General features: G+C 29.4%; 1 protein-coding gene across 6 annotated transcripts in view; it reads right to left on the reverse strand.

Annotated features, from left to right (window-relative positions):
- The window catches only part of LOC123275439 (nephrin), a 221,775-nt gene that overhangs the window by 125,592 nt on the left and 69,785 nt on the right, over positions 1-26,398 (reverse strand). For 5 of the 6 annotated variants that reach the window (XM_044743575.1, XM_044743577.1, XM_044743576.1 and 2 more), the window contains one exon: positions 26,258-26,296. The exons of the other annotated variant lie outside the window; for it this stretch is intronic. In XM_044743575.1, coding sequence (XP_044599510.1) covers positions 26,258-26,296 — 39 coding nt within the window. The remainder of the gene's footprint in view (positions 1-26,257; positions 26,297-26,398) is intronic. 6 annotated transcript variants of the gene reach the window in all.

Raw genomic sequence — 26,398 nt, forward strand, 5'->3', positions numbered from 1 at the left:
CGTACGGAATGGAGGGACGCCGTTAAATTTACGATACATTGTATTTTAAATTCATTGCTGTGATATTATACACTGTAAATTTAAAACTAAAAAATTTAATACCGCGACAGGTATCGATAAATTTAAAAATAAAATCGTAAGATTTAATAAAATTATTTTATATTATTTATTTATATGACATTTTATTAATTGCATAAATATAAATTAAATTTAAAAGTTTGAATCAAATAATGAAATTTGAGTTTTTGATAAAACTTATCATGATGTTTGTTATACTTCCCCTTTGTATGCTCACCATTTGACGTAAGTTTTATTTGTTTTTTCTTTTCTTTTTTCGTAACCCACGTAACTACAATGAAAACGTGCACAAAATTCCGAGGAAGGAATCGCGATAGATTTGGAACAAAGTAAGAAAAATGCTATTTATTTTAAAACATAAGATAAAGTAGTTTATACTTTTATTTCCATTTATTTATTTAGTAGTTTACTTTTGTTTCTTAATAAAAAATTTATTCAAAAAACGAATAAAGAGGAAACCTTATTCTAAATCTGAGATTTAGGATTACACTAAATAACCGCGATAAATAATTTAGCAGTTTGCTAATCCGCGTATATTGTTACAGAGCACTAGATAGCTGAGGAATAAATTTTAATCCATGAACAAATAAATAATTCGACCGATACTTAACATAAGATATTAACAAGGATTTACGCTACGAATATCCGGAGAAAAATCTCTTTTGTTAGTCAAAATACAGGAGGATGATCTATCACAGGATTTTAGAATCGAGCTATTGCAAAGAAAAGTACACGAAAGATGTCTGAGCATGAAAAAATTATAATAATCTTGATAATAAAGCTCACTACAAAAAAAGTAGACTTTATGAAAAAATTGTTGTAGGTGACTCAATCTCTTATCCTCTGATTTATTTTTTATTTTTATTAATTTTTAATTAAAATAATATTGATTGAATTTTTTATTATCGTTATTGGAAAAGTTTTAAGTTATATCGGGCACTGTTGATAGAATGATACGTACTTGAGGGTATTCATTATTAATTTTAAAAAGTCTCTAATTAAGATTGAAATTTTCCGAGCGTTTAAATATAATTCGTCTAGCTAATTTTAAATTTAATATGTTTAATTTAACTGACAGAATATTTTTGAACTCGAAAAACCGGAACATGTCTAATTACAAACGTGTAGACTTTTCGAGAAGCTATTTTAAATTCTATTGTTTAATTAAATTAAATCAGAGACCAATTTTTAAGCAAAAGAAAAATATTAGTTTAATCACATATTCAAAAAAAATAGAAAAGTAGAAACAAGTTATGTTTTTTCAACTGTGAAAAAATATTTTTGAACTTCTTCTCTTGGAAAAAAAATCCTCTAATTTTTTTTTTATTCACAGTATGGAGGTTAAAATAACATGAACGCAGTTATTTAAAAAATATGATTTGCTTCAGCATAAGCTTTTTCCATTAATAAAATTATCAAATGTGTAAATGATAAATTAAATGGAGATAAGGTATCAGAGTAAGCCCGGAATCGACGGCAATTTCTCGACGACAATATAACTTAAGTACAATCGCGATAAGCTACTGTATAAGCGGGACAACCGGATGATCGTGCTTTCCGTTCCGGCATGGTTAAACTCTTGATACACTTCCGAATCCCACTCTATAGAATGCCTCGAAATATAGAAATAAAATTTCTTGACAATCTTCCCATTCAATACATTTATTATGCGTCTCAGTGAAAAATTTTAAATAAAACTTCCAAGCCAATGACCTTGATAAGACATTATAAATTTATGATTGTCAATTGACTTTGATGTCTATAAAAAAATAAAAAGGTAATTATTTCTCGAGACATAAACCGAGGAGATACATAGAGTCAGGAAAGAACAATAAAAAAAAAAAAAAAGAAAAAAAAAACAGTATGAAACTAGTGAATGTTGGCGAGACAGAGGCACCACGAGCATTGCGGGTTGATCGATGACCAGCTCGACATTTTTGCGACATAGAGACTGATATGTCACGATAAAACCAGCGTTACTGCTCGTCAGTGAGATCCCAAGTCCCAAGCGAATAATCGATTTGAGCTTAAGCTTGTGGACAACGTCGTGTCCCCTTGGAAGCTCACCCTCGTCGTCGTCCGCTCACATTTATGTTACTTTTTACTCGCGTTTACCTTGTTGGGAATGTAATCGAGTTGCGGACATAAGTGGATAAACGATCGCTGTAGTACTATCACCATAAGCATACGCTCTATGTATTATATTCTACACAGTAATTGTCTACGTGACCCTACTTTTTTCTTTTTCTTTTTTTTTTTTGCTTCTGGGCTCTGCGTGTTTCTTGATAGCGAAAAAATATTATTCATACAAGCTTTTAAGCAGAATAGTATAATATTCATATAATATTCATATTTTTTGTTTTTACTTCATTTGACATACTTTTTTTAGCTTAAGTAATTTTGCGACAATAATAAAGATAATTTATCCCTCTTATAGCTACTACTTTAAATTACTTTTTTTTTATCAGTTAGTTATGAAACTTTGAGTACAAGAGAAATTTTTCATTACGATCCTACTTTTTTTGAAAATTTCCTTAAATAATTGAGATACATTTCAATTTATTCTGATAATTTGATGTAATACTTTACGATAAATGAAATAATTTAGTTTTGATAAGATTTGAGCGTATTCGTCCATGAATTTCATTTTAACTTCTTTAGTAAATATCCCAGCACTGAAGTAAAAAAAAAATAACTTCATTAAATTAAATGTTTACTGAGTTCGTGAGCTCAATTTCTTTTTTAAAATTAAAATATCAAAATCTTTAAATTTTATGTAAAAATTTATAGTAAAAAAATTGAAATTTTTTGTTGATAATTTTTAACTAATGTGCGTCCCAGTAATAATGTATTAAAAGTAAATATTACCTGAAACAAATTTATCTCGACATCAATATAAATCAAAAATATTTCTATTTATTTATGTCCTTTATAAAGCATACAAGTAGTACAAATCTCATGTGATCGGACGGATAAAATAATTGTTAGTTCTGACAATAAATAAAATCCAACGCATGAAAAAATGTAAACTTGTCAATACAATAAAAATCAGTATTTACTAATTAATAATAACAATACGTCAAGCAAACAGTTTAGTGTGATTAAATAGTTTGTCCATTATTATTGAGTCTATTTGTGTTGACGAATGCGTGTTTAATCTATCACGAATAATAAAATAACGCAAGTTTGGATAAAAAAAATAACGAAGCAGTGTATGTCGGTATTAGTATTAGTATTAGTAATGCAGTTACTAGCCTCTCGGCTTTCCTTCTACCCTCCACTCACATTTGTCTGTTACTATACCCCGTCACAAAGTTGTGTAGTTTATATCGCCGATAGCAGATCGTGCGAGAGATTTGGTGTAAAAACGATGTATGCCAGCAAGCAGCGCGCAAAACTCGCGGTCATTGCGGTCATTTTATCGACACCGGTGTGTGCGGTTATTGTCAAATGAAGTACTGCGTAATAAAGAGCTCTGTCAGCTTTATTTATTTATTTGCAGAGAGATATTTCTATAGCGATAGAGATATTCATTTATTTATTCATTCATATGCCTTTCGTTTAAGCCAATAACGTATTCCACAGTAATAGTGGACAGAAATTCTATGTGGGGATTAGTCGAAAGAGCAATTATAAATCTCCAATCCTACCACTGTAATTTTATCGCGTTACTTCGTTATACATGACACATTCATAACTAGCGTTATTCATGACACATTGAGTGACCAGCATGTTTTTAATCATACAAATGTGTACAGTAATAAATAGATTCAAATACAGAGATAATTTCAAACATATGCTTGTAATTACTCATTCTAATTCATAGGTAATAATTCACTGAAACTTTATCAATTAAATGTAGTAATCATACTAATAATTAATAATGTTCAGTTCTAAAGTGTTTTAATGTGAAATTCTAACGTTAATTTTTTTTTATAAAATTAATCAATGTTTTTTTTTACGGTTATAAGTTTTTGAAAAATTTAGTGTCAATATAGTAATTAAATTACAAAACTAACATATTGAACAAAATTAATTGTTAGTTTTTTTTTGTCGTATCTCGTGAAAGCGATGAAACGTATTAGTCAAAGTACTTCTTTATTTACCACTCACAGAAAAATGAGTTCCTAAGAGCACAGAAGGAGATAAGAGTGAAATTGATGAAAGATAGTAGTGTATCTGAGAATTTATTAAAAGTAGTAATATTAATAGCAATGATAGTAATCATAATGTACATACACACAAACAATGAGTAAATATGGAAGAAAAAGAAATGAAAGCAAGCGTAAAGTTTATTTTTGTTTGAACGAGTTCGGGGGAAAAACAAGTGGGTTGAAGTTCAGACGAAGACTTCTGATGAAAGTTTTGTGTACGCCCGACGTAAATCTGGCCGGCTGGGCGGAAAAGCACTGAGGAAGGAAAGAAATGCAGCCGGAAGGAAAACAATACTGTATCTCGTAGCCACTTAGTTGTGTTTCGATGTTCAAAAGTATATACTAGCGAACACGAAATGCAGCAATGAGCTTTTTCCATCTCCTTTCTCCGCAATTTTCACCCTTTTTCGCCTACCTCAATTTAACCGTCGTCTTTTCGTCTATTTATTTATCTACTTTTTTTATTCATTTCTTTTTCCGCGTTTTTCGGTTTTCACTTTTTTTTTTTCTGTCAGAAAAACTCGTTTGTGAAACCACTCTCCATCACTCGTTTGAGTCCTTTGAAACTAGTTTGAAGTTGCCGAATGAAATATATATATTTTTATCCAGAAATGTGAATATTCAAGTCCTAGAGATTAAAAAATAAACCGAGAATGCATCAATGAATATGCAGAAAAATATTTCTAAATTAAATTTATGATACTCGCTAGTATTTAATAAACGTCAATATTCATTTTTAAACTCGATAAATATTTAAATTAGTATTTTTACCAAACTTTATTTTTATTTATTCTAATAATATTTATCTAATTTAATATAATATAATCAATTTAATTGAGCGAGTGAATAAAAATATTCTAAAACTAAAATTAATCGAATGAAATCGTTAAAAGTACCTCCCTAACAGTTGGTCAGTGTAAAATTACTTTTTACGAGAGAACTGTTCGCGATATCCCGCAGCCGTACAATCGTCGAAAAATCACAAAAAGATACAACAAAGGCATCAAAAGCGAGATATAAAACCCGAAAAAAAAAATCAAATAAACAAAAAAGCACAGATACATACAATTGCAATTTGGTGGTACAGTAACAATCTACCGGAAAACCCAAAAACTGCTATAAAGGCTTGATAAAAAAATTTTTATACGTGGATTGTTGAATTTCATACACTATAGATCTTGTTAGTAAGAAAAAATAAAAAATAATGACAATAGCATATAACAGTTCATTACAATTTAAAGCGAAATCACGCTATGCCTATACCGTTCGTCGACGAGAACTTTTAGCTCTACTACTAGCAGCTACCAGACTGCATTCGATGCTCCCCAATATGACGTACACCACCAGCGATCGATACTTTATTGAAACATTGAAGTACACTTCTTGAAAGTACGTAATACATCAAACATCAAACATCAAACTGCTATCATCAATTTTAATTAATTTCGACTATTCTTCATTTACAAATTTCAAAGACTTTGAAAAAGAATAATAAGAAAAAGTATCAAACGTATCCTCACGCCAATTTTATCACTTTTCATTCAAACGTCTTCTCAATGACTTTCTTTCAATGAAGATTAAAGATTTATAACCCAAATCCTCGAGCTTCTCTCTAAGATATTGCCATCGTTTTTACTATCACTCAAACATTATTTCATCGAGGTTTTTTCAGTACATCTATAAAAAATTTTTCATTATTTTGTGGTTAGTTAGTTAATTTTCTATTCAAGTTAGTACCCAGAAGACCTAGAAGGTTATTCCGTTGTATTGATTCGGTCTAATATGAAAAGATAAGAGTAATGGGGATGATAGCAGATAGGAGTATTGATAGAAAATGATCCGCAATTTAAAAATAATAAACTAACTCCGATACTCTTGACTCAATTATTGACTGCTCAAAGATATTGACTTCAAAGAACCGACTGTAACATCGACGAGTATCGGTAATCGCATGAATGTATGTATGAAACCGCTATATACAATACATTTATATCCGAGAAGAGAAAGAGATAGTATAGAATCGTTGAGGTAATATTGACCATTGATACCGTACCAACGAATTGCTTTTGAAATTAAGTGGACACGTTCAAAGATTCATTGCAAACTTAAATCCGATTACCTTGTACTTGCTACTCGATCTATTCTCTAGACTTTAGATTTTATCTCTTTTATATTGACAAGTAACATTGTCGCAGTAGTTACTTTTTTCAGATATTCATAAATCATTAAATAAAAACATTTGTTTTTATTTTAAATTCTGAGTCGTTTAAGATTATTCATCAATATTATATATTACTTCAACGAAAATTAAAAAAATTATTTGTCTTTTTTTTACTTGATATATCCGAGTAGAACTGAATTTTATGTAGCTGTTAAAAAAAAAATCGAAGTCAGCATTTTCATTTTGAGAAATGTTTTCACGCAATAAAGTACTCGGTTACTTTATTAATATATGTATTTATGTGCTTGGTTTGTTAAAATTATTTCAATTTTTGACTGAGTGAAGGATTAAAATTAAACGCTTGAGAAGTTTTGTAAAGTGAATTAATTTTTTGTGTGAAAAATTTAACGTGTTTTTGGAACTTTTCCATTTAATGTCTCCATCAATAATTCTCCATCAATAATTACCTTGGTAGGTATTGTATATTATAAATATGAAGTCATTCTTTCGTTTTACAGTTTTCAACTTCTCTCACTCATTTATGAAGTATATAAAGCATGTGACCTGAATAAACTTTTTTTTTAATTTAACGAAGGTACAGTAAATTTTCTCATTTTTTATTCAACAAATGTCAAGTATTACCTCTTCAAAAAATTAAATATGCAATCATTAAAAAATAATAGTTCGTAAAGACAAAATAATAATACTTATTTTATTTCTAAATGTAATAACTTATTACTAATTATTACTAAAAAATAGTAATAAATTATTACTAATAAGTGAAGCAAACAACATTTTAAACTAAGGATGTTTTTCTTCACCAAAAGAAATTATAAATAACTACTTTTATGTTTTAAATTGAAATAAAAATTACAAGCTTCTTCACTTAAAAAAAGTAAGTATTTATGAATTACTTAACAAGAAAGATAAAAAAAATTTAATGTGCATAAAATAAGATCAAGTATTTTTTACTTAAATTTAAGTAGAGAAAAAAATTTAGAGATGAAACTTCGCTTCACTAACTTGTTATTAATTTATATTGTATTATCTCACATACTTTCAATTAAATTAGAAGGTGAAAGGTTTTTGCAACTATATAAATATTTATAAAGTATTTCACGAAGAAGATTAAGAAGATTTCATTCTCATAAGTAAAGTAATGTCGAGTTTTTAGTTCGCTTTTTTATGCGTCGGGTAAAGGTTAATGAGTTTGTGGTAAAAAGAAACAAAAATACAAGATAAAGGTGTTATGTATGCTCAGGTGGTTGATGTGAAAGGTGAAGGGATGAAATTAGAGCAAACTAAAGAAAAAAGGTTTGCTTAATTAACTATGCGGCGCATGGAAAAAAATTAAAAAGACAAAATGTAAAACTATAAAAGAAAATACTGCTTTAAAAACATACTATCCATTAAATAAAGTATATTTTTATTTTTTTTGGCGATCACAGTTTATTTGACGCTTTATATAAAGTTTATTCTACTCGGAATTCAACTCGGTTTATTTCTTATTCCGCTGAAAACTCTTTTGTATTACTTGCTCCTATACTTTCTCGGGTTTTTCACGGCGATTTTATTATTAAATCAAGCCTTAGGTATTATTTCCTAAAAGTTATACGGCGCGTGAATATACTTTACTACTGATTTATTTACTTCCTATATAATACACCACTTTTCTCCGCTTAAATTATTCTTTACCTTCCAATATTTCAATATATACCTGTATATTTTTCGCAACACTTCTATAACCTTGTCAACAGACTATATTTATCTCCATTGTAAAATGTTCACGATAATTTTTATGAAAATTTATTCATGAATTTCACACTGCGAAAAATTTCCGGTAATCGTTGTAATATAAGAGAAAATTTTTAAAACCGATAAAGTAGTAGGTTACACTTTGTAAGGTATTTTATTTTTTTTTTTTTTTTTATCATAAATAAATTTTTAATGGTAAAAAAAGGCAATTGATGCTTTTTGCTGATGAAAAAAAAAAAATTGATATTACTTGGAAAAAAAGTCCTAGCTCATCTCTCCGTATAATCCAATAGTCTACGTGAATCTATACAAAGGAGTCAGCAATTTTTTTTATATTCTACTTTGCAAGATTTGTAATATGACGGTACTCTCAATTGCTACAAATATTTTTCATTTTAACATGCATCGGATAAAAAAATAATTTATTGAAACTTTTTTCAATCATTTTCATGAAACATTTTCAGATTTTCGTATAAAGATGAGTGCATATGTGTATCTGAAAATCCTCTTACAACGTCTATGTCAGTAAACTTACAGTCACAATATACACAATGCGGCTCTTAAGGTATTTTAAAAATGCAGCATAGATGATAAAAATTCCATGAACATATGCTACTCATTTCTCGGAATAAAATGTAAATAATCCAGAAACTAGAAAGCCCTTCTACCACTCTTCCTACCGTAACATCAATCTTTACTTAACTACAAATTTACATAAGTATTTACTTAATTAATTGCACTCTTTCAAAAAGGTATTCATGTTTTCTTTCTTTGAAATTAACTCATTAAATTTCACACCAAGTTTTAGTTTTTATATTTATATTTATATCTTCACAGTAATCGTCAGTAGACACGGAGGATTTAAAAAAAAATTGCCGATGAATTCTCTGTAAAGTTTAAAACAGGAAATTGTCCCCTTAACATTTTATGAGTATTTCGCTTAAGAAAAGCTCAATTATCTCTTTCGAATACGACAAACGTTGGACAGATAAGATTTAAAAAAAAAACTATTATCATTTCTGTTCCTTGTTCTCAGGATGTCCGTTAGCGTACGACTTTTATACTTTTATTTGCTGCAATTACGAAAATTGTCACGATCTCACTTAGACCATTTACTTTAAAAAAATACTTTACTTAAGGTGATATTACAAAATGGCAATTGTATCTATATTTTATACTTTAAATTTATAATAATGTCTTACTTTTATCTATAATCGTACAAATTGTCATAAAATCTTAAAAAAAAAAAAAATAAAATAAAATAAAATTATGTGTCCCACTCAACACAATTGAAATTTAATGCACAAGATAAAATCTTTTATTTTAAAGAAAATAAAATATAATAATTTGATTTGGCTGAAAATGTTCAACTTTTCCTTCTTAATCCTTTAGAAAATTTAGTTAAAATTCTTATAAACTCTTTTTGTTGCTTCTTTTCCTCTCCATCTACTTGAATTATAAATACAAAGACACGAAAAAGTATCGTCGAGCAAAGAATAACGAACAAGTAACTATTAAGGTTTCTTCACGGATCCCGATATAGGTCCCCAGGTGGGAGAATTTGAAAACTAGCGATAGGTTGTTTCCTGGCACGCGTGCTTGGCATATAATATCACCCGCTAAGACTATGCGTCGTATCCGTGGGCCAGAAACAAGTTTGTCAACACTTGAGAGCTTTCTCGACGGCGTTGCAAGAATTCCTCGGTAATAATAAAAGACAGGGAATGAAAATAAATAATATAGTACCAAACAAAATCAAATAAAAATTTAAGATCAGGAAAATAAAAATATTGCAAGGATATATAACTGACGAAGCGCCGTCAGATCAGCCGGATAAAAAAGTGGTCTTCCGTTAGCGCCCTCTATCAGCGGCTCTTTCCACCCACCCTCTCCTTCGCACTCTCACTCTCATTCTTTCTCTCTCGATGTATATACCACTCGTTTTATTTTTTTTCTCTACCAGCAGACTGCCAGACCATCTATCTCTTTCACTCAGGCTCGTCTTTCGTTCCCTCATATCCCGGTCCTGCCACTTGGTTTTATTCCACTCGGGTTCCACCTAACACGGGGCGAAAGCTGCCAGATTAAAAGTGGGTATTCTTTCAAACAACTCCAGCTTCGCGTATACACACCACTGAGCACAACTTACCTCGTTTCTTTATTTATTTTTTTATTTCTTAGCCTCTTTTACTCTTCACCTGCATCGAGGCCAAAATAAGTGCTCCACACATATCCAATCTTTTAGTTCTTCCTTGCGCTTCCTTTCAGTTCTTTCAGACGCTTTACAATTGCTTGAAACAAGTCAATCACTTGTGCAATTGTCACTCTACTTTTTTTATTTAATCATATATATTGAATTATCGTTGTCTCAACAATCCCTAGAAATTACTACGCTCTTTTTTCAACGACCCAATTGCAAAATCGATAATTTTAAGAATTATTCCGGATTCTACCTTGGATGGAAATTTTCAAAATATATATGAACATATCAAGTCATATAAAGCCGCAAATATGTCTATAATATGAAGATAAGATCGGAATAATAAGCACAAATAAATGAATCAATTTAATTGATATGTTGATAATAGATTGAAAAGAAAAAAATCAATAGTATATTACACACCTAGGGAAGTAAAGTAAGAAATATCTCAGATCACATGTAATTGTCTGAAGCTTTCTTATTTACTTCCCGTGGAGTGTATACTATTTTTTTGCTCGACGAAGGCAGAAAGGGGCAACTTCGTTTAGCGCAGCAGGCCGAAAGTTGACGCTTTCTGCCCGTCGAGCAAATAGTATATTACACATCTAGGGCAGTAAAATAAGAAATGTCTCAAATCACATGTAATTGTTGTCCGAGGCGAAGCCGAGGTCAATAAACATGTGATCTGAGGCTTTCTTATTTACTGCCCGTGGTGTGTATACTATTTTTCTCCTCGACGGAGGCGGAAAGCGGAATTTTCGTTTAACGCAGCGGGACGAAAGTTGACGCTTTCCGCCCGGAGGTGAGAAAAAATAATTTAACTGTATATAGGTAGTTTTTACAAACTGGTTAACTCAAGTGCTGCTAATGTTGCTCATAATGGTGTTCTATTTTCAAAATATTTTTACATTCAATAAAAAATTTAGTTTGTCTAGATAATAATATCTCTCAAAATGGAAGTTAGTTTCATCTCCATTATAGTTTCATCTTTCATTGGTTTTAAATTATTGAGCAACAATAATCATTTATCATTGCTCCAATTTCAGCGTTTGACAGTAATTTTTTAATGATTCATTTCGCGTAATTAATCAACTATATTACTCTCTTAAAATAAATCAGTGGAATTTCATTGACTCCCACCAGTGAATGACAATTTCGCTGGTGAATCAGTAGATTTCACTGATTTAACCAGTGGACATACCAGTGCGCATATGCGCAGATATTTTGTTCACTGATTCATTTTAGGTACCTTCTTTATTACTTTTTTAGTATAACTAAACTAATAACCTACTTAATTGTTGAAAAATTAAAGATTTTTAATCAATTTGATCAACCCTAATCAAATTAACTCAAACTTCCACCTATTGTTGATATTTTTCATGAAAATTACTGTCATTTATCCTCATTAACCTTACAATTAATTGTTTTTACGCTAAGTTTGTGGATAATGCATTAAAAAAAAATTGAATTAGCATTCACATTCGAATTTTTTTTTTCATTTTGTGATTTTGAAAATTGCAATCAAAAATAATTTTAAAATTTTTAATTCTATTAGGATTAAAAAATAAAGTCGTTAATCCTAACTATCTTATTAAAACTAAATTTGTAATTTGTAATCTCAACACTCGAATTCAAAATTAAATTTTCAACTATTTAGAAATTCCGCAACCCTGTACAAGTCATTTAGCACAAACCGTAAAAAGTAGTATAGTGGTAATCTGTCAAGTAATAAACAAACCTCATAATTTCGAGAAGTGTAAAGTCTTAATTGAGACCTGAAGTAGTTGAAAACTCTAAATTAGACAACACATTATACCAGTAAACTTTTCAAATTGATAACATTATAGAAACGGTCATTTGGTGGCGAGCTGTTCGCCTCAACCAACATACGAGATAGTACCTAAATTCTGTGTATGTGGCTTTTGCTCGAATTCTAATCTACCGACCTATCACATTATAACTTAATTAATTAGCTGTCAAATGAAAATTATCAACATCGCCAACAATAATTCTAACTCTAACAATCTGTTATATTGATTGACCGATCAACTCAGTAGTATCAAATTACTTAACGCTGATTGATTATCGACAGGTGGTTTATTTAGTAGCGGAATGGCTCTCGCAAATATATATCACTTTAAAACAAATAAATTACCAGCTTATGTGTATCTTTCGAGGAGTTATTCCAAGTGCCGCCGGGATGGTATAGTTGGCATATTATTTGGGTGGATTTAGGGGTGAAAAAAAAGCGGACGAGAGGAAAAAAGACTCTTAGAAGAGAAGGATTGCCATGGATTTGTGGAAAGTTAAATAATTCATCGTGTCTCCCGTGAGAGACACCCTGGTAGCCTCACCTACTATCAACCAGCTACTCTGTATACCATGCACACAACCATCTCCTCTCTTCTCTCTGCACTCTGGTCTGCTGGTACCGACCATTCCTATGGATGCTACAACCCTATTATTCAGCATCTCTCTCCGGCAAACTAAGGTCTTCCTGTTTCCTGGCACACACTGGTATTCGGGAGTCAAGTCGGGTTCACGAGCAATAGCTGTTGCCGAGAGACCAGTAGTTCGTTGGTTAGTATATAAACTCGAAAATACCTTCGGCATATGGATGGTAAGACGCGGCTTTCATTTATTTCCTCCCCGGTCGAGTGCATTTGAAGCGTCGTCCGAGAATAGGAATACGTACGCGCTTGACATACCAAGACGAAACAACGGTCAGCATTTTTTATCAACAGAAACCTTTCTTGTAAATGTATCTTCTGGTTTAAAATCTACAATAAAATAAGCTATAAAAAGTACCTACATATAATAATATAAATACCGGAATTTCTTTTTTTCCACTCAGGAATTTTATATTTTTCGTTTGAACTAAAATTTTTTGTATACTCTCTTCTCTTGTTTTTTCTGTTATGTTCTCTTCACTTCTTTTTAGTAAACGTATATATCTTTGATGGAAAATAATTGGAGCGCGACTTTGTCTTTGCTTTATTTTACTTTACCAGTATTGTATATTATTATTTTTATTATTATTATTATTATTATTATTATTATTATAGTAAAGTAGAGTATAAGAAAAAATTTTCTCGGCTGGTTTATTATATGCCGGATGAAATAAAATATGGCGGGGTGAAGAGGCGATACGGGGTAACCGATTCATAAGAGAGTTGAGTGGTAAAGGAGAGCAAAAGAGCCAGACGTTTGCTGGTTCGCGACGACGGAATAATGGAAAATATACCGGGGGCGTCGTAAGAAGAATAAGAAGACGAGCAAAAGAAGAAGTTATTCGAGAATGAGGGGGAAGACTGTTAGCGACACCCACGAGGGCTTTCCTATACAAATGTTGCTTTAAAATAATTGTACTCCTGGCCGAATTGCTCATGGGCTCTCTCGGTAATTTGAATACACTCTCTTTTAAAATACTCCTCTCGTACCCGAGGGGTTGGATTATGTACATATTATGTGAAAAGGGGATGCTAAAAAATACAATCCGCTTATACTTTCTTCACATTTGCGCGTCAGATATTTAAATTATTCAAATTAATTTCGCGAAAATTATATTCTTCCGCGTAGTAGACATTATCAATATAATTTAATCGGCTATCTCGTGAATCCATGAGTCCAGCTTTATTTTTAGCCGAATGGTATTCTTTTTTATTATTGCTTCTTATACACTGAGAGACAATTTTATTCACAGCGAATAAAAACGCGTATTTGGAATTTCTTTATGTTAGTACTACTTGTCAATAAATATTAATTACATATAAATATCATTTGTTTTGCAGTGAATAAAATTTTATTAGTATTTAATAAAATTTTATTAGATACTAATATGTGTTTATTAAAACCACCGCCAGTCTCGCTTTAACGGTAGCCATCTTTAATGCTGAAGTCAAGGCGTAGAATTTGGAGTTATTGTTTATTAATAGTGAATAAAAATTAAAATAATTATTAAACAGTGAAGAGTGTCTATTAACCAATGGATGTTTTATCAAAAGAAAGGGATTTAGATGCATTGTGGCCAATTTTTCAACGCATATAAAAATTAAAATTTCTTTAAGTAATTCAATGTATATATGTGTATATTTATAACCTACTTGTGGTTAGCCTTATTTGATTTTTAATTTTAATGTCAGCACAAGTGCGAATGCTACCATTATTATATCATGTAGTGATTTTCAATAAAAGAAAATTTAGTTAAATATAATAAATTCTAATTATTTTTTTATAAATATTCATAACACTGAAGTTAGCCGTCAGCTGTGAATTTTAAAAATTTTTTTAACAAATCAATCACAGTAAAAAAATGCTTCTGAAAATTTTCACTTGTAATATTTATTAATTTTCACATGTAGAACTTTTTGATCATATTATTTTTATAATAATTTAATTGCTATAAAATAAAAAAAAATTTTTTTTAATTTATCTGTCAACTTCAGTGTCATAAATATTTATCTTTAAAAATTAAAAAAAAATTTCTATGTATTTTCATTATAAAATTCCATTTCCTGATATACATTTTTTAATTTGAAACTATGGATAATCGTCAATAGTTTAACATTATTTGGTGATAATAGATAGATTTATTATAAAATTTGTTGACAAACATTTATTAACAAAAAAAACCGATTATGACGTTTTTATCTTATTTTTCATTGATTTCTAAAAAACTAAGTTATTTTGTGTATAAATAAAAACGTATTATACACTAATAAACGCGTATTAAATACTAATAAACGTTTATTAAATATTAATAAATACGTATTAAATACTAATAAAATCTCAAAACTGGTCCAAATAAAAATTTTATTTGTATTTAATAAATTTTTTATTTGCGCATGAGCCAAATACGTGTTTTACTAAATACAAATAAGCGTTTATTAGTATTTAATAAAACTGTCTCTCAGTGTAATCGATCTTTAACTGCAATTAAATTAACAATTAATGAATAAGAAAATAATGTTTTATTTTAATTGAATCAATTTTAAATTAAATTAAAAACTACATTTGAAAAAAAACATTAATTTGACTTAAGAAAAAAATCTTGCGCTAAAAAAATTATTTTGAAAAGTTTCATGGTTTCATGTGAAGACCGAAAAATTTTGAATTAGGTAAAATTTACTTAAACTAATAAACATTTATCAATTCAAGATTTTATCTATTTGATTGAAGACGATGAAATTCTTCAAAATTAATCTCTCGGTTCAAGATTTTTCGCTTAAATTAAGTTAATTTTTTTTTTTTTTTCAAATAACTACACAGGAAAGAATTTTTCATTATTAGACTGTAAAATATTTATGAGACTTGGTGTAAAAAATTTCAACTCAGACCCGATGGAATCATAAAATTGTACCACGAAATGGTTAAAAAAGTAAATACGGCACCGTGTAAAAAATAAATAAATAAAAATTTTATGCAACAGATATTTCACACCGACATTTTACACTTATGCGGTCGTCAAAAAGTCCTCGGGAACCATTTTCATGCCTAAATTTTTTTCAGTGTGTGTCAGAAAGTCCGTGTTAAAATTTTTTGAGTTAAATATAAGACTTTTATGTGTTAATTTGATACAATTGTGATATTAATACGCAGTATGAAATTTTCACAAAATTTTTTTGACGCAATGACGAAAAAATTTCATATTTTGCAATTATTGATTTTTAAATAATAATTTTAATTTGTTACATGAGTGAATTTATTTTTTCATTATTATTTTTTATATATTTCGAGGCAACATGAAATACAAAATAATTGGTACTATTGAAGTTGGTGAACTGAATACAATTGGGAGGTTATTGTGAGAGTGATGTAGTGATTACATGATATTGATGGATTTTGAGGTACAATTGATATTCATAGATAGAAATGAATAGACTAATGTCCGTCCAGTGCATGCCCTTTGATAGAAATCGTACAAACGTACAACAATAACGATAGGAATCCATTGAAGTCATCATACAAAACTATGACATAGCAGTCGTTATAAAAACAAACCGCAAAATGGTTCACTGAATTCAAACGGAATGGCACACACGTAAGAATAGAAAAAAGCGAATATCCGAGAATACATCCGTTAATACTCTCCCGGCCTTTTAATTCTTTAGCTACCTATATTTTTCTTTAAGAATAATGACTTTACCAAGTATTTGACCTACAGATATATAAACTAACTAAATAAATCCTCTGAAATAGAGTCTGAAAGCGTATATAAAAAAATATACACAATACCGCCTGCTAAAGACAAAAATAAATTGACGACAGCTTTGAACTGACAAGTAGTTTATTTTTTTTCGTTACTCCACGCAAGAAAATGAATAGTGAATTATGCTCTGCTGAATAAACAATCAGAAGATAAAGAGACGCGTTAATTAAGGATTTAAATTTTATTATTCATTTGTTTGTAAAATTTAATAGTAAAAAAAAAAAAAAATAAAGTTAATATAAAAATTTATTGAGAAAAGATGCCGAAAAATCTTTTTTTTTAAATGCAGAAAAAAAAATTAAATTGATGGCGTATTATTTTCGGTGATTGCCGATCGGCCAAAATGTTGAGCTTGTAAATATGCAAATTCGAACTGATAACTCTTGATACGCAGAAAAAAAGAATACTGGTGTTAGAAAAAAAGAATAACTTTGATTGGAAAAAATATAGAAAAAAAATACATATACGCATATATACATATATGTGATGACCGCGTGAGTGCGTTATCGTATAGCGCCTCGAGAGACATTCTGGCAAATTGATTCAGCCCGGTATTTTCGAATGCGATCGTTCAGACGTTATCTCGAAAAGTTACGATGCAAATGCAAATTCAGTCGAGTGTTATCTAGAGATCTGTATGTGTATGTCTGTATACTGTAGGTGTGCTATCGATCGTTTGATAGGTGAAGGTAACCAATACTATACTATGCTATATAGTATATAATATAATATCGAGAATATATCAAAGCACCCGGGTTTGGGAATGTAAAAACAGACAAAGATAAAAATTTGTTTGGTCATAATTTATAATACAATATAATGCTAAATGACCCAGACGTTTTAATGAATCAGCTTATCGAGATTATTAATAGCCAATAATCAATTGTGAAAGCATACTTGCGGTATTTATGAGCAATCTAGGTGATTCGCTGAATATTTCCCGGCCAAATATTGTGTCAATATGTCACCAGCTTTTCCGTTAAAAGCATCATTAGCATTTACTCCATATCTATTTATCCTCACATTGCTAATATTATACAATGCCTTCACTATTATATAATATTGTTGCTGTTATTATTATTATTATTATTATTATTATTATTATTAATATTATTATTATTATTTATTGTTATTTTAAAGGTATCGAATATATAAAACTCAAAATAGTATGCTAGCGAAAGAATTTATTTGAATATTTTAGCTCGGTTTTTGCTTTTAAACTAAGTCATAATAAACGTTCAAATTACGACCATATCTCATTAAAAAATAATGATTTCCCTTCTGTAATATGCATATAGTTCACGAAGCCATTCAGCAAATAACTCTTTTCCTCGCGGGTATGTGCGTAAACAATTCACGGTAAATAACGTTCAGTTATTTTATTTATACATTTATATATACATTTTTATTATTACAACAGTAGCAGTAATGAGTTTCAACTGTTATTTGTTCAAGAAAAAATTATCAGGAAAGATTAGCCAAAAGCACGGAATTAAAACTTCACCTGTGTATTTTTTTTAAATACCGTGTTATAATCAGTGCCCAATAAATTATTTATATTGTAATAAAAAATTTGCTAATCAGCAACAGATTTTTGAATAAATCTTTTTATACTAAAAATAAGAAAATAAAGTTTAATGTTAGCTATAATTCAGTGAAATTTTTAATGGAATTTCATACAGCTCATTTATGAAATTTTCAAATGTTAACTTAAAAAACTCAGGTTATTTCATTTATCATTTATCGTGAAATGATGTATAAGCTAAAATTAAGTCATCTAAAGAACGTTCCGTAATAATTAATGAAGAAAAAGCCTGTATGACAAGAAAATAATTTTTTTTAATAACAAACTTTTACTAGTAAAAATGTAATTAAATACTAATCTGGATATTAATATAACGCAGTCGTCGTAATCATTCTATAGGAAGTAGTTTTATTTTACGAATTTTATTGGAACAAAAACCTATTGGCAGGAATGCAGATACTCTATTATTCTTATCGTGAAGCCATATTTTACGCTACTATTCACATAAATAATACATTGTCTCAGTAAACTTTTTTTCGTTTCACATACTGATTATATAGTGTATCCACATACACACATTTGTTGTAGCTATTGTACCGCATTTTCGGAATCGCTGAGCGTATTTGCACCGTTGCCAAGTCTCCGCTATTGTTTTGAGCCATTTTATACACTATAATTGACCTCAATCTTATAATTCACGTAATAGTTTTTTCATTATCTTTCTCGTAATAATTTTTTATGTCAACAGCACAACATTCAAGCCGATCTTACAGAAAATGGTTAACTCTTTTATTAGATCATTAGTCTTCAGTTAAATATCTATATTAATACATTATCGATTAAATAGGAATTATTTGGTTAATAACAGAGCATAGCAGAAGAATTGAAAGAAAATTAAATCATTTTTCCATTCATACCAGATAAATTGCAAAAAAATTAACCGATAAAATACAGAATATTGGAAAAGGGGAGGGCTCTAACGCGTTGATCATATGAATGATGCGACGCACGCGTCATTTTCAATCGTGTTGCTCACTTGAAAAATAAAAAATAAAATAAAAAATGGACGCAAGCCTGTCAATAAATTTTGTGCGATTGTCCAGTGAAATGGTTCAGCAGAGTTGTAAAAAGGTGATTTATTTACATTGCGAGATAATTGATTTACTATGGTAACGCGGACTATCCTATTCTCTCTATTTCCTCGATGACTCCAAAAATTCAACTCTCATTCTCCTGTACTGGCCAGGCTGACCTCTCTCTTGTTCCTCTACTATTTACTTCCACCTGCTATTACTAGTATTATTTAAAATTCGAGTTTTTGTTTTTCGATTTTATAATTAATATTTTAAATTATATACTTTTTCAACTGACTAAGAGTTTTAATTTTTAAGTGTTAATTTTGAAACTCAGTCCTCATTCCAAACAAAGTTAACTTATGATAATTCAATATATATAATCCTTTACTTAGAGTAAATGTTATAATGTACAAATAAAGGAAATTTTTACTTATTGGAAGCAAAGATTATTTTGAACGAAATATAGGGATCGAAACCAAGCTTTTCTAGCAATTTTTTCAATTTAAGTTTGTTCCATCACATTATTATTAATTGATATTGCTGTGGCAATATTATCTTTTAAATTTATTTCAAAAGTATTCAAATTATACTTATTGTGATCAAAACTATCGAAAAATTATTCAGCCGAAAAATTTTTAATCATAATTCGTAATTCTCAGCAACCATACATATGACTGCAGGTTGTTTGTTTTCGTTATTATTATGATACTGAAATTTGTAAAATATCATATATAATATGTGAATAACTGTATAGGTAATAAACGAATATTATTGTTATTTTTTCTATCATTATTATTATTATTATCATTCACCATAAAATAATGAAACACTGAATCTAAATCACCTGATTGACCCGTTCGTCCATTATCCATAAGCAAAAAATTTGTTATCGCACTCCCTGTTACGTATGTTTGATTTGTACCCAGTATTTATGCAATCGGCCGAATATTTTATGAGAAAACAAAATACACCAACTTGTGGTAGCTTTTTCATAAAAAGCTTTTTCGTCAAAAACTAATACATCCCATGTTATTTGAGTCATCCATTTTTTACGATTGGAAATATATTAAAAAATACATCTTACAATAAACGATCTTTTTTCTCGTATCTTGAGCTCACGTATCCTTTTCAGCACATAAATGATTTATAACCTAACTATTGCATGTAAAAAGCAGAGGAAGATATAATCACAAAATGTAATCTATAGTTAGTGAATATATGCTGATAGAGAGCAGCTTTTATTCCGAAGTTATTCCATTCAGAGATAAAACATTGTACATCGATTAAGTAATTAAGGTCTTTCATGCATGAGATTTATTATTTGATAAAACAGAATCTACGACACCTGGAAGAATTGTTAATTATTAATCTCTGATGAGAAATTTGTTTTATATTCGAGAGTATCAAAGCATGTCATGTTCAAAGATACTAAGCCATTACTTGCATTTACTAAGCTATTACTTGCATTTACTACACTACTCTAGAGGAATAAAAAAATCTGAATGATCGATAACACTACACTTCTAGTTTTAGCAGTCACACCGATTGAAATAGTTGAAACTCGTGTAGTTACCTTAACAACATAATAGAGTTGATTTTTTTATTACTTTACTCCATTTTTCGTAAAGTTCATTTTACGTATCACTAAATGAAACAAGTATTGTTCAACGATTCGCGAAAAATTAATAGTTTTTTAAAATAAAAGTTCCGATCTAGTTATTTGAACACAAAATTGAATATTTTCTGGTACTTAAATTTCGTATAAATTTCAAGCTTATACAAGTACCGCTGTAGTACTGAAAAAATATTGTGGTGGGATTAAAATGTCGTATTAATACGTAGCATACACAAATATTGTTATAGCACCAAAATGTATCGACGTCGGATTTATACTTTTTTTTTTCAGTAAAAGTAAGAAAACGAAAGTAAAACGTAGTTATGTTTATGACTTTAAATTATAAACTTATTAGTGCAACTTTTAATTACTGATAAAATTATAGATATATTAAATAAAAAGTAGTTAAAAGTTTAATTTCCTTGGCCACACAAGTTTGTTGAGTGGATATCGATCCATGGGGAAATGTCACAACACATCTGTATAATGGTACAGTTGTACCAAGTAAATACTTTTCCAATCAAACTCAATTTAACACAACGAACGTGGTCGCACGGTCACCTGGGAATCTCAAGTAGAAGTAGAAATAAAAATATAAAAAAAAAAAAAAAAAAAGAATTGAAGACTCGTCGCAACCACTTGTCTACAAGTAAAATCGATCGTCTACACCATAGGTAAATAGAAACTCGGAGTATCCCTACGTGAATTTACACTGACCACGTAATCACCGGTCTCCAGATGTGCAAAACTTTTCCCTCTAACCCATTAACACTTTATCTTTCTATCCATCTATTTATTTAGTCATCTATCCTCGCGTATTACCTTCTAAAAAAATCTGTTAAAAAAGTTCCTCAAAAAATAAAAAAAAAAATTATCAAATAAATAAAGACTGAGAAATATAGTTACTGGAAAATTTAGTGTCGAAAACATAAACAATCAATATTTATTTTAAATAATTTAAATTGCAAATTTTCTTAATTCTCTTTTTAATATTTTGTATCATCTTTAATTCATTAAAAGTAATTCATTTTTATTTCATGATTTTACCTGTCGACAGAAGCTGTGATATATAACTAGGGTACAATCTAAATATAATTGATAAAGGCTGACTGTATTATCATTATCGTTAAATAATTGAAGAACCAATTCTCAGTTAAATCTTCAGCAGTTACTTTTACGATAATGACAACCAGTCATAATATAACCGATACCTGTTGGTTAAAGATGATTTAATGGCCCCTAATAACGCTGTTGAAATGTATGTTGAATTTTTATAAGAAACGTAAAACGAAAGGGAAAGGAATGGGGTAGTAAAGTTAGTGTCCTTAGTTGCGCATTCCCACAGCACTTTTCCACAATCGTTTCTTTCTAAGTCTCCTTTATTTTATTCTTATTTTTGTTCCTATTTTATTCTTTTCATTTCTTCACTCTTTTACAATTCTTTTTTCATTATTTTCACAAAAGCGTTCAATTTTATGATGCTATTTCCTACCTTTCATCCTCATTTCCGAGATAGGATAATGCAAAGAGAGAGAGAGAGAACTCAAGTTAAGCAAAAGAATACTGTTTTTATTTTGTTTGCACAGATTTTATGACGCTTCATAAAGATAATCCGCCTATATATATATATATACCTATACCATACCCTAGGTCGCGTTCAATGTTACGGGTTAAATGTTTATGCTTGTTCACAGTTAACTTTAACCTCGGAGTGCACGCGTGAATCGAAATAGATTGAGAAATTGAATATTCAATAGACTGTTTATGTATACATCTCAATCAATCTAAATCTATAAATATATATCCGTAATATATATATAAATATATATACGTACACTGTATATGTTTATCGATGATAGATAGATGGATAGAGAGATAAAGATAGATAGACATATAATGTTTATACAGAGCGCGGAAGACGGAAAATAAAAATGGAATGAGTGGCAAGTAAACTGAATGAGTTTATTGCTAAGCTTTCGATGAGTAGCTAAACTCGAGCATATTCGCAACAGATACCAAAAGCGATCGTAAGTTCGTATCATAAATGAAATCACGTATTTACCCGTTAAGCACGAAAACAGCTTTTAAGCTATACGATGTTGAGTTAGTTCTCGAGGGTCACTGCAGCACTACCATACAGCCCGAATTCAGTGATATATATCTCTACGATTGCATGGAAATTGCTTGATAGAAATTTGAATTTATACTATATCATCAAAAGTTAATTACTATTTGAATTTCAAATCACTCAATAAAATATAAAATTATTAAAACTTTTTATCAGCTACCGAATCCGTATAATTTTTGTTTCCAACTAATTGACTCTCTTATTTATTGGTACACTTTATTTTAACTTTACAAATACTTTTAGTTATTTTAAACCATTATTTAAAAAATATCTTAATTTAACTCGTTTTAATTCGGTGTCAAAAATTACCAAGACATTATAAATATGCGATAAAAATTTTTATAAAATATTTGGTGAAAAAATTTGGTAATTATGAAGAAGTAGGGTTCCACCTATTTTTGAGTGTAAAAAATCAAAAAAATTGATCTTTTGAATATTTTGTTTTTCAAATTGTTCTTCTTCACGGCGGATTTATGATAAAAAGTATGAAAATTGAATATTTTGATGTTTTTTTTTTTTTTTTTTTTTTTTTCATTTGAAAGTTCAAAAATTTACGATTTTAGGTATTTTTCAATACAGATCAATTTTTTGATTTTTTATATTATTTCAATTTTATCTAAAATAAGTGGAACTCCACTTCTGCATAATTACCTTAACTATCAATAATTAACTTTTGAATTTTCATACAACCCAAAATTTCTAATTCTAAACTCTAAAGTTTTCTGTTTATATTTCTGATTTTAGTAAATCCAAATTATTTTCCCGTGATATTATAAATAATAATTTTATAAATTATGGATAACTAACCGAGTAATTACGTATCAAAATAATGGAATAATTCGACAATAAGCTCTAAAGATTAAATAATATTTTTAATGCGATACTGTGTCAGTATCAGTTATATCATACGAGGATAGATATCCATACGTATATATGAACGTATGTATATATGGAGGTACATATGCACGGCTGAAGCTCCGTATCCGGCACGATTCGGACTTCAGTATCAAGTTGGGCAGCAACGGGTACGAAAACTCGGTTAATGCAATTTTCATCGAGAAAGTTGGGTTTCGGTCGGGCGTTAGGTAGATACAGAAGAGCGGCGAGCTTACGGACCAACGGATAGCCAGAGGGTAAGCGATGCAGAGTGTGCTTCTAGCGAGGGTCGTTGATGCTGAGTTGGTGGAAAACAGACAGATATGCTAGAGGGAATTTCGACAGGCAGCCATGGGAACGCAGGTGTTGCGCGTAAAATTTTGTTTCTCACGAGTGAATAAATCTGCTTCTAACACCCACCTAGATTTCTTTTTATCATACATATCCATTTATTTGTTTTTTATTCTTCCACTCTACTACTACTATTTTTGTTACTCTCTCTGAATTTTCCGTGTGTAAAGCCGCACTCTATCAATTTATCATTCAATCTTACTCTCCGAGCCAATTTCATAATGTAAAAAGCCGATTTTATCTAGAAATATAACAAAAGCCTAAATAAAAGCTCTTTTTGTTCCACAACACATGGAGTGCATCATTAATTTCAGTGGAAAATAAAAAATTATACGCGTTTAAATTTTCAATTTCCTTATTTAATCCCTCTTTTTGTCTAGAGCGATAATAGACAAAAAAAATTTTCAAATCCCGCTTTGTATTTTACAGTTATTAGCGGAGCGATTATTTAACATTTTAGCAAAAAATACGATTGTGCTAAAACTTTTGTTATAAAATACGAAATTTATCCTTGACAAAAAGCATGATAAAAAATTAACAGGCGAAAAAGTAATAAAAGTTGGTAAAACACATGTAACATATGTTCGATAAAATCTCTGAGTTAAACAGTCAATTAGTATTCCAACGCTTCGGGTTATTTGACGTAATTTAATATCCTGTCTTACACATTATTTTTTGATCCATTATCAACCGTTGTACAACTGCCCTTTAATTATGAACTCACCGTATAAATTTCGAGTCGTTAGAATTATACATTAATTTTGAAATGGCTCACAATAACTAACTTTTAAAAAATAGATTTTATTACAAACAGGAGATCAAAGCCAAGAAACAATTTAAACTTTCTATTCTCTCTGAACAAAACGGGGTGAAATATAGTAAGTAATAATAATAGTAATTTATAATTGAACTGTAAAAATGAGAAAAATTTCAAGAATTTGAACATTTAATAAAAAATTGTTTACCGTACTCTTAAATATTTTTCCGGCTTTCCTTTTTCTCAAGTTTAACGTTGTCGAGATGTCTCCAGATCGCTGTGCTACAAGTTACAAAAAATATATAAAACAACCCTCCATAAATTGTAACGTTACTTTTATAAAATTCATGTCACGTAAGCTTTTTTTATGTTTATCGTCACTCGCGTAATATTATCGGTATTAGATCTTGTGCGTGCGACCGTCGAATTTTACGATAAAATGATATCAATATGATACAGCTCACTCACTATTCTGTACTAGGACGCTCGTCGACAAAAAATACTAGATGACGTCGTAATCTATGATAATATCCGTTTTACTACCCTAAATAAAAAAAAACATGCTTTATTGCGCAATACTATTTAATAATAAAATCAGCAAGTACTTGAATTTGCCTGAGCTGATAATTGTTTGTGGCGTTTATAAATTATGTTTCGAGTATTAATCCTATTACTTGATAAGATAATTACTGTTGAGTGTTGTGCATATTTTATATTAATATTAATAATATGTACAATTATTGTTTATATTAAAAGTATTATTCAATAATCAAGATAATAACAACTAAATGTATTAACGTAAGCATTATATACATTAATAAATGTGTATATTAAAGCACAAATAATAATAATAATAAATAATTACTAGATTTATAATTTATTAAATTAATAAAAATGCATTAAATTAATTGGGTTAGTGAGCCATAGGATCAATATCATATTGTTAATTTACTCATTAAAAATAAAACAACAATAATAATAATAATAATAATACTGTAATATGTTAGTATAAAATTAGTACAGAGGAAAGACGGCCAGTCGTTAAATATATATGGGCTATTGGGTTTTAATTAGCTGAGTGAAGGAGTTATTCATACACATATATATCTCCATTCGTAGATATATAAAGGTATGAAAATTTTTAACTTATAATAGCAAAAAAAAAAAACAGATGAATAAATAATACGTGATAGGAGGAAACATACAGCAAGAGAGAGAGAGAGAGAGAGACATAATAAGAGAATAAGAGAATGAAATGAAGAGAGAGAGAGAGAGATATACAGAAAGAGATAGAGAGAGAGAGAGAGAGAGGTTATACAGAGAAAATGCTACAGACTATATCCTAATTTTGCAAAACAAACAAACGAACCAACCTCCTCGGAAAGGCCTAGCCGAAAATGTTCGCGGGTCCCCTGTAACAAAAATATAGATAAATCATAAAAAAATCATAGATAACTAAAAGAAATAGCTAATCGTAATTTTGTTTAATCAGTAAATTAAATTAATAATAATTT

Source organism: Cotesia glomerata, linkage group LG1 (assembly GCF_020080835.1).
Source record: "Cotesia glomerata isolate CgM1 linkage group LG1, MPM_Cglom_v2.3, whole genome shotgun sequence".
Lineage (NCBI taxonomy): Eukaryota > Metazoa > Arthropoda > Insecta > Hymenoptera > Braconidae > Cotesia > Cotesia glomerata.